Source organism: Salvelinus sp. IW2-2015, linkage group LG18 (genome assembly GCF_002910315.2).
Source record: "Salvelinus sp. IW2-2015 linkage group LG18, ASM291031v2, whole genome shotgun sequence".
In the NCBI taxonomy this organism is placed as follows: Eukaryota; Metazoa; Chordata; class Actinopteri; order Salmoniformes; family Salmonidae; genus Salvelinus; species Salvelinus sp. IW2-2015.
Window position 1 is genome coordinate 1,475,629 of NC_036858.1, and position 10,304 is coordinate 1,485,932.

At 44.3% G+C, this 10,304-nt stretch overlaps 1 protein-coding gene across 1 annotated transcript in view; it reads right to left on the reverse strand.

Moving 5' to 3' along the window:
- LOC111977500 (protein unc-13 homolog D-like) overlaps positions 1-10,046 on the reverse strand; it is a 30,045-nt gene extending 19,999 nt beyond the window's left edge. Inside the window, 26 exon segments of the mRNA XM_070448213.1 lie at positions 188-198; positions 341-392; positions 1,254-1,270; positions 1,400-1,456; positions 1,575-1,665; positions 1,848-1,969; positions 2,056-2,173; positions 2,253-2,353; positions 2,631-2,678; positions 2,680-2,722; positions 2,981-3,006; positions 3,009-3,046; positions 3,049-3,087; positions 3,565-3,632; positions 4,283-4,354; positions 4,455-4,474; positions 4,477-4,498; positions 5,557-5,737; positions 5,900-5,966; positions 6,265-6,324; positions 6,612-6,665; positions 6,667-6,729; positions 7,776-7,832; positions 8,063-8,113; positions 8,249-8,281; positions 9,885-10,046. Of these exon segments, the coding sequence (XP_070304314.1) occupies positions 188-198; positions 341-392; positions 1,254-1,270; positions 1,400-1,456; positions 1,575-1,665; positions 1,848-1,969; positions 2,056-2,173; positions 2,253-2,353; positions 2,631-2,678; positions 2,680-2,722; positions 2,981-3,006; positions 3,009-3,046; positions 3,049-3,087; positions 3,565-3,632; positions 4,283-4,354; positions 4,455-4,474; positions 4,477-4,498; positions 5,557-5,737; positions 5,900-5,966; positions 6,265-6,324; positions 6,612-6,665; positions 6,667-6,729; positions 7,776-7,832; positions 8,063-8,113; positions 8,249-8,281; positions 9,885-9,947 (1,574 nt within the window). The 5' untranslated portion in view covers positions 9,948-10,046.
- Between the last annotated feature and the right edge of the window lie 258 nt (positions 10,047-10,304).

Sequence of the window (10,304 nt, forward strand, 5' to 3'; positions counted from 1 at the left end):
TGAGTGCGGCCGCATGCATACAGCTAACAGGGTTCGTTGCTACTGAGTATGTGTATAAGGGAGTAACCTCTGACCTTTTCTGTAGTAAGGCCTGTCTTTGGGATGGCCTGTAGACTCAGGGTAGAGGGGAAAAGCCATTGGCTAGACTCTGCTCCATCTACCCTCAATTTGGTTTAGGTGTCCTCACCTCCCCGCCAACTTGAGCGAGAGCGAAGATGACAGAGAGAGCACAGAGAGACACAGAGACAGAGGGAAGAGAACGAGACAGCAGTGAAGTTCACAGTGGCAGAGGGAGTAGAGAGTAGGGGAGTTAATTGCGTTACTTTCACAGCCCACTTACCAGGAAGTCCAGCTTTGGTAGCACTATAGTGAACACATCAGCCTGCACAGCACTACACAGAGAGAGAGAAACCCTTTCAAGTGTCCATTCATGTGAATTAACAGTCAGAGACCTTTCTGTATTCAAGACCAGATAATGTGATCTCCCTCCATACAGTCGTTCTGTGCGTTCGTCTGTCTCCTACCTGATAAACCTCTAATGTGATCTCCCTCCATACAGTCCGTTCTCTGTGGTCGTCTGTCTCCTACCTGATAAACCCCTCTAATGTGATCTCCCTCCATACAGTTTCGTCTGTGCGGTCCGTCTGTCTCCTACCTGATAAACCCTCTAATGTGATCTCCCTCCATACAGTCGTTCTGTGCGGTCGTCTGTTCTCCTACCCTGATAAACCCTCTAATCGTGATCTCCCTCCATACAGTCGTTCTGTGCGGTCGTCTGTCTCCTACCTGATAAACCCTCTAAATGTGATCTCCCCCCATACAGTCGTTCTGTGCGGTGTCTGTCCTCCTACCTTCATAAACCCTCTAATGGTGATCTCCTCCATACAGTCGTTCTGTGTTGGTCGTCTGTCTCCTACCTGACAAACACTCTAATGTGATCTCCCTCCATAACAGTCGTTCTGTGCGGTCGTCTGTCTCCTACCTAGATTAAACCCTCTAATGTGATTCCCTCCATACAGTCGTTCTGTGCGTGTCTGTCTCTACCTGTAAAACCCTCTAATTGATTTCCCTCCATACAGTCGTTCTGTGGGTCGTCTGTCTCCTACCTGATCAACACACTCTAATGATGATCTCCCTCCATACAGTCGTTCTGTGGGTGTCGTCTCCTACCTGACAACACTTTATTCCAGCAGTCTTGTTTGCTTGATTGTCCTCCTGGTAACTTCACCTATCATGCCTAGAGAGGCACTCACGGTGTCTCTGTCAGGTCCTGGGAGGGGGAGGAAGAGAAGGGTGGGGATGGAAAGAGAGATAAAGTTACAGAATGTGGGTAAATAAATGCTTGATGTGCTTTGAAAGTGATATATGGGAGGGGTCTCTTTGCTTGTCTGCAGCCTACCTTGGTCATGGGCTGGTGTAACCCCTTCTTAATGGAGAACCACTCCTGTGTACCAGACTGAGGAAAACAAAAGACTTTCAGTCGAACAGAGTAACATAGCTCTGTGGATCGTTTAACCGATAGTACATACAATATTAACTGTAGTCTTTAAAGTGGTCTTTCGATATGTACTCACATGCACCGCGTCATTGACCTCGTCGTGCAGGTCAAACTGAGCCGGGTTCAGTTTCTGAAACGCCCGCGTCTTACATATCTGAGACAGGATTCTAAAACACACAGTTTGTTCAGTAGATCTGTTTTAAACACATACTATATGACACACAGACGCACGCACGCACGCACGCACGCACGCACNNNCACACACACACACACACACACACACACACACACACACACACACACACACACACACACACACACTCGCAGCAGGGTGTGTGTGTGTGGGTACCTGAGTAGTGTATGTAGGCGAGGGTTAGCGTCCTGCGTTGGGGGAAATATGTCTCTGTATTTGGCCACGAGACACAGTCCGTACTGCAGGAAACCATGGAGAGAGTCCCCTAGCTCCTGTTTCTGCACATATGTCAATGTGTTTACGTCATTAGAAAATAATATACAGGGTATAATATGCCAAATAAGGAAAGGAAGGCCTGTTTTACCTGTTGGTAGGGCAGCTCCTGTTGGTGCCAGTGGTACTCTATACTYGTCAGCTGCTGCAGCAGCAGTGAGGAGTCCACCTCTAAACTCTGGTAAAGTTTACTGTAGGCCACCCACTTCCTGTAAGACATATGTCAACGTGTACGTGAGTGTGTGCGTGTGTGTGTGTGTGTGTGTGTGTTGAGTGTGTGGTACTTACGCCAGATCCTGCAGGAAAGGTGAGAGGTCATTCTGAGTGGCGTATAGTTCCAACAGGGTCTGTCCTTCCCCACACAAGTCTCCTTTCCACGGACCACTACCCTGGGGGAGAGAGAGGTGTATTGCCTTCACAGATGAACCACTAGATGTACACTACCCTGGGGGAGAGATAGGTGTATTGCCTTCACAGATGAACCACTAGATGTACACTACCCTGGGGGAGAGATAGGATGTATTGCCTTCACAGATGAACCACTAGATGTGCATGTATGACTGTCAGATGTTCAAACTGAACTGTTTATTACCTGTTGCTTAGAGATGTGTGACTGGACAAACTGTTACCTGTTGCTTAGAGATGTGTGACTGGACAAACTGTTACCTGTTGCTTAGAGATGTGTGACTGGCCAAACTGCTGTAGGATCCCACAAGTAGTTGACGTAGGCACTACGACCTGCACTCAATGTCCCGTCTCTCTGTCACAGAGAAGCATATTGTAATGAGTGTGTGTCTTCGTCATCCAGTAGAATCACAAACTAGATCAACTCTCTCTTATTGTTAAATCCCACATATCTCACAGTTTCTGTTAGAGAAAAACCACCCTGCTCTTTGGGCGTTTGCTCATCAGTCTGGCCATATATTTAAATTGACATTGGTTGTTTATGTTCATTACATTATGTTGTAAACATATTCTGCTACTTAAAGAGTTGTAGAGGGACTTGAGCTCAATACCTTTTGTGGGTGAATTTGAGCTGGCAGATGACAACTGGCCCCGATCTGGATACGTCTCTGTTCTCGCTCCAGAACATACCAGTTATCCTCTGTACAATTCAGGTCCTACACAACACACACACACGCACACGCACACACACCACACACACACACACAACACACACACACACACACACACACACACACACACACACACACACACACAACACAACACAAAAAAAAATTCGGAGCATAACTTGATGAGCGTCCTGGTGGTAGCGTCCTGGTGGGTGAGCGTCATGGGGTGGGCGTCTGGGGGAGCCCTGGTGGCGTGAGCGTCATGGGTGAGTCATGGTGGTGAGCGTCCTGTTGGTGAGCGTCATGGTGGAATGAGCGTCATTGGTAGGGTGAGCGTCCTGGTGGAGTGAGCTCCTGGTGGGTGAGCGTGTCCTGGTGGTGTGGAGCGTCCTGGTGGGTGCAGCGTCATGGTGGGTGAGCGTCCGTGGTGGAGCGATGCCTGGGGGTGAGCGTCTATGGTGGTGAGCTCATGGTGGGTGAGCGTTCATGGTGGGTGAGTGTATGGGTGTAGAAATCTGCTTCTTACCTTCGTCTCAGAACAATGTTTCCCAAGAAATCATCCTGGCCTTTTAATTTCTTAGCATCTGTTATTCATCTCCGAATGGGAACATAAACCCAAATCACAGCTTGGGAATGGGTGTGTGGTGTTGGTGGTGGGTTGTGTTGTGGCTGTGTGTGTGTGTGTATGTGTGTGTGTGTGTTGTGTGTGGTGCTGTGTGCTGTGTGTGTGATGTGTCCGTGTGTGTGTGTTGAGATGGTGTGTGTGTGTGTGTTGTGTGTGTGTTGTGTGTCTGTGTGTGTGGTGTTGTGAGTGTGTTGTGTGGTGTGTGTGTGGGTGTGTGATGTGTGTGGTGGTGTGTGTGTTGTGTGTTGTGTGTGTGTGTGTGTGTGTGTGTTCCTGTGTGTGTGTTGTGTGCTTGTGTGTGTGTGTGTGATGTGTGTACAAGTGTGTGTGTGTGTTGGGTGATGTGTGTATGTGTGGTGTGGGTGTGTTGTGTGTGTGTGTGGTGTGTGTGTGTGTGTGTGTGTGTCGTGTGTGTGTGTGTGTGTGTGTGTTGTGTGTGTGTGTGTGTGTGTGTGGTGTGTGTGGTGTGTGTGTGTGGTGTTGTGTGGTGTGTGTGTGGTGTGTGTGGTGTGTGTGTGTGGTGTGTGTGTGTGTGTGTGTGTGTGTTGTGTGTGTGTGTGTGTGAGTGAGTGTGTGCTAGTGGTGAGTGAGTAGTGAGTGAGTGAGTGAGTGAGTTCTACCTCCTCAGTCCATGGAAGGTTGTTCTGATCTCTTCAAGCTTCTGTGCCAGAGACACCTCCTCATCCCTGTCCCTACGAGAGAGAGATTGATCAGACATTAATATGGAAAAAGATTTTCTGTTGGTTTCTTTTCCTTCAACCGACTACCAACAGTAGACTACTGGTTACTCACCACATCTCCATGTGGAAGCTTGCCCCGGCAGTTCTTCAAACTCCCTACCAGCCCAGGTAGAGAGAGGTTATATAACTCTCATGAAAGACACTTAATATATTTAAAATAATATATATATTTACAAAAAATGGGGGAATTGGAAATGATGCAGACACATTACATTGATAGAAGCCACAATCTATCTGCACTATTAAAGCTGATCTACCACCTAAAATAATAATAATAAACTGAAATACAAACATGAGTAGCTTCAGTTGTTTCTATTATCAGGACGTTCAAGGCGTACAAACTGATCTGGGACCAGGCTATCAGACGTTCAAGGCGGTACAAACTGATCTGGGACCAGCTATCAGGACGTTCAAGGGAAGTACAAACCTGATCGGGACCAGGCATTCAGGACGTTCAAGCGGTACAAACTGATCTGGGACCAGGTATCAGGACGTTCAAGCGCGTACAAACTGATCTGGGACCAGGCTATCAGGACGTTCAAGGCGGTACAAACTGATCTGACCAGGCTATCAGGACGTTCAAGGCGGACAACTGATCTGGGATCAGGCTATCAGGACGTTCAAGGCGATACAAACTTGTCTGGATCAGGCTAATCAGGACGTTCAAGGCAGTACAAACTGATCTGGGACCAGGCTATCAGGACGTTCAAGGCGGTACAAACTGATCTGGGACCAGGCTATCAGGACGTTCAAGGCGGTACAAACTGATCTGGGATCAGGGCTATCAGGACGTTCAAGGAAGTACAAAATGATCTGGGACCAGGCTATTTCAAGGCACCTTATGTAACGTAAACTCATAGGTGTGTTCTATGTATGTAACAGATAGTGCAACACCTCACGGCACAACACCTCTCCCCTATTTGACCTAGATAGTTTGTGTGTATGTATTGATATGTAGGCTACTTGTGTCATTTTTTAATTTATGTAGTTCTGTCCTTGAGCTGTTCTTGTCTATTAACGTTCTGTATTATGTCATGTTTCATGTTCTGTGTGGACCCCAGGAAGTGTAGCTGCTGCTTTTGCAACAGTTAATGGGGATCGTAATAAAATACCAAAATAGGTTCTATGTTCTATCTAAACGTTCCTTCACGCACAGTACGAAGGTCTGGTTCCAGATGGGGTTGAGGGTCTGTTTCTTGGTTTCTGTCGTGTAAACCTCCTCGTCTGAGACGGCGTCTTTCACCACGGCTTTACGGGGTTTAGATCTGGACCGTCGTGTCTTGCTCTCCTTCTCATCCTCCAGGATGGTCAGCAAGCAGTATGGGTCACTGAAACCTGGGGYCAACATAACACACCGGAGGATTCACAGACCACAACTGCTAGATCTGTGGTTCCTAAACGGACCAACCTAAATCCAGGACTCTCTTGGCCACCTTCAGATAATCAAAATAGTTGAAGTACATTTGATTGTGTTCACAGATCTGAAGTATGACGTACCACTGACGTCTTTTCCCAGGATGCCCTTGGCTTCCTTCACAGTGGCCATCAGACAGTAGACTGGAGGCTGTGGACAAGACTCAGACTTTGTATGACAGAACCAGTGGAGGCTGCTGAGGGGAGGACGGCTCATAATAATGACTGGAACGGAGCAAATGMAATGGTATCAAACTACTGGAAACCATGTGTTAGATGTATTTGATACCATTCCACTGATTCCGTTCCAGTCATTACCACAGGCCCTTTGTCCCCAATTAAGATGCCACCAACCTCCTGTGGACATAACCCCCTTAGATACTGTATAGGTAAATACTGCTGGGTCAAATGGCTTCTCCTAGAAGTATGAAACTCCTCTGCTTACACACCTCTGTGTCCTGGACCCTCTCTGTCAGACTCTGGTGTTCATCCTCTGCCATAGAGAAAGCCTGAAGGGGGAGGGGAGGGGTAGTTTGATAGCAACAAGGTACTGTATTAGTATTTGGACAATAAAATAATCAGAACACATTTGGTCAGAGAGAGAGATTTAGGATACAGTAAGTTGAGAGTGTTCGGTTAGATGTCATGTCTGTGAGATGGTTAGGATAGAATTAGTTGAGATTGTTCGGTTAGATGTCATGTCTGTGAGATGGTTAGGATAGAGTTAGTTGAGATTGTTCGTAGATGTCATGTCGGGGAGATGGTGTTAAATAGAGTAGTTGGAGAGCTGTTTGGCTTGTCCACCTCTCTGGATGTATTGGTGCAGCTGGTTATCAGTGAAGACTCTGCTGCGAGGCTGGCTTCCCCAGCTTATGGATGATGGTGTACAACAGCTTCTTTATACAGCGGTTGAGCTGGGGGGGGGAGGGGGCAACAAACATCAACCTTTAATAGGGTCTCTTAAACGACATACTAATGTGCCACCTCCTATAGCTAAAAAAGTCTATGAAACAAGCAGAATTCTTCTGTTACAGTGGATGATACCTCTTAAAAAGTCTATGAACAAGCATAATTCTTCTGTACAGGTATGATACCTCTTAAAAAGTCTATGAAACAAGCATAATTCTTCTGTTTACAGGATGATACCTCTAAAAAGTCTATGTGAAACAAGCAGAATTCTTCTGTTACCAGCGATGATTCCTCTAAAAAGCCTATGAAAACAAACAGAATTTCTTAAGCGTTACAGCGATGATACCTCTAAAAAGCCTATGAAAACAAACAGAATTCTTAAGCTTACAGCGATGAACCTCTAAAAAGTCCTATGAAAACAAACAGAATTCTTAAGCGTTACAGCGATGATACCTCTAAAAAGCCTATGAAAACAAACAGAATTTCTTAAGCGTTACAGCGATGATACCTCTAAAAAGCCTATGAAAAACAACAGAATTCTTAAGCGTTACAGCGATGATACCTCTAAAAGCCTATGAACAAAAGAATTCGTTAAGGGTTACAGCGATGATACCTCTTAAAAGCCTATGAAAACAAAACAGAATTCTTAAGCGTTACAGCGATGATACCTCTAAAAAGCCTATTGAAAACAACAGAATTCTTAAGCGTTTACAGCATGATGACCTCTAAAAAGCCTATGAAAACAAACAGAATTCTTAAGCGTTACAGCGATGATACCTCTAAAAAGCCTATGAAAACAAACAAATTCTTAAGCGTTACAGCGATTGATACCTCTAAAAAGCCTATGAAAAACAAACAGAATTCTTAAGCGTTACAGCGATGATACCTCTAAAAAGCCTATGAAAAACAAACAGAATTCTTAAGCGTTACAGCGATTGATACTCTAAAAAAGCCTATGAAAACAACAGAATTCTTAAGCGTTACAGCGATGATACCTCTAAAAAGCCTATAGAAACAAACAGAATTCTTTAAGCGTGTACAGCGATGATACCTCTTGCTCCTTATGTCTTTGCTCCTTCTCTTCTGGGTTCTCATTCTCTTTAAAGTCCTGAAAGTACATCCATCCTGTTATCTACTGTGGGTTCTTAATTCAGGAAGTGCCTTAATCACAAAGTCACAGTTCGTGAAGTTATTGTGTACGAGCCTACTTAATAGTTTATTTGATAATGGCAGATACAAACAAGACATCATTGATTATGATATTGATTGCATCAGGCTTAGGCTCATACTGCTTAACAACACTAGTTCTTATGTGGAGAAAATAGGAGCAGGACCTACCCTCCTGTCCTTCTGTCTCCTGGTCATCCCCAGTTTACGGGCAGGGGAGCTCTGGGGAGGGCAGTTACACACAATACCTTTATACAGTAACCCTTGGTTGTGGGAAGCAGGTATAGCAAAATYTCATTCATATTTCGGGCATATTTAAAATATGCCGTTGAAGTGGAGAGGTTCTGCTCACTGTACCTGTCTCGGTCTGTTCCTGGTTGAGCCACGAGCCTGTATGTGGAAGAGAAACAATCCAGTTTAGCCACTGGTGGTCAGGAAACCCGTGGCCCTACACTATAGACGCGCCGACGGTACTTGCTGTGACATATCAATTATGCAACAGTGGGGAGCTTGAGAAATGTCTGTGTTTTTAATGTGGAAAAATCTCATGCAAATAGCAGGGTGACACTAGTTAGGTCAGGGACTTCCTCATGTGAGGCGATAGGGAAACTACTCGTCTCCAGTTTCAGAACAACAAACATAGGACAGGATAAGAAAGATCTGACAAGGAAACAGATGATACAGGAATGCATACACATATACACACACGCACAGACACACGCGGGTATCAAAACAATGGATTTCTCGTCTGTGGTTCTTCTATGAGAAGTGAAAACACCTCCCTCGGTGTCATCTGATTTCCGAAACAKTGATCACGCCGAAGTATGATTCATGGTCACATCCCACTGGGCACAGACATCATTTCAACGTCTAGTCTTGATTGACATTTGGTTGAGTTGTTAACTAACTAATTCAACGTGAAATCAACCAAAATTGTCACAATGTCATTAGATTTAGGTTAAAAGTTTTGGGGAAAAATATGAAATTCCCTTACGTTGAGGACTTTTTAAAATCCAATGAGTTTTCCATGTTGATTCAATGTCATCACATTTTTTGTTGATGTGGAAACAACGTTGATTGAACCAATTTTTAGCCAAGTGGGATCTTATCTTAAAATACCAAATGGACTGCATGTAACACTCACAGAACGAGTACATTCATAATAGACAACAGTCAGTTAAGTCTTATCAAAACATCAATGATCATGACACATTTTCGTCTCAATACAAAGATATGTTCAAGTCACTCAAAACAGAAGAGCATTTCACTGATGGTGAAAATGAAGTTTCGCAAACCGATTTTTGACCTCAGCATCCGTTTTTTTTTTGAGGCCATCATCCCAGACTGTTATCTGAGAGAACATTAAACGCCCAACACACACATTGGAACCTAATGATGTCCATAGTGCCAACATGTAATTGAACCCCTTCCTAATAAATTGGGCCAATACCAATACGATGAATGTGTTTCACAGAATAGGAATGCCTTGGATTTATTTCGTTGCTTATTACAGACAAATGAGAAAAAACATACAGTGAGGTCCAGAAATATTTGGACAGCGACATTTGTTGTTGTTTTGMCTRTGTATTCCAGCACTTTGGATATGAAATGATACAATGACTATGAGGTTAAAGTGCAGATAGTCAGCTTTAATTTMAGGGTATTTTCATCCATATTGGCTGAACCGTTGAAATTACAACACTTTTTGTACATAGTCCCCCTTTTTAGGGAACCAAAAGTATTTGGACAAATTCTACTAATACTAAACCTTTCACTACTTTAATACAATAGAAGTGAATTTGTCCAAATACTTTTGGTTCCCTAAAACGGGGGGACTATGTACAAAAACTGCTGTAATTTGTAAACGGTTCATTCGATATGAAATCCAAATGTTCAGAGCCAAAACAACAACAAAATTATCACTCTCAAAATACTTTTGGACCTCGCTGTATTAAATGAACTTATTTGTAACATGACAAAGTTTYGTACTTGCCTGATCGGGAGGTTGCAGCAGGTTGTCACCGGTTGTGGACAACCCATCCTGGCTTGGCATCATGGTTGAGGTGGATGAACAGCCAAATAGCCTTCTCTGCTGAGGCTGTGTGGCTGAAGGTTTTCTGCTGTGTTTAAAGGATGGGAGGCAGTGAGAGGTTATACAAGAGAGTAGTGCAGAGTGGGGCCAAGCTGTCACTTAGCAGGAAGTCATCATTTCCTGTTGAAGATGGTTTCTGTGACTTTCTGTTTCTTCATCTCTCTCTTCCTCTCTCGCATGCACACACACACACATGCKTAAACAGACAAACAAACCCCCCCAAAACTAATGGCTATGTCCTGTTATGTGTGGATTATGAATGACAATTACATGTAAATAATGTACATGGTTGATTTGCATTAGGAATGGAAATGTCCACAA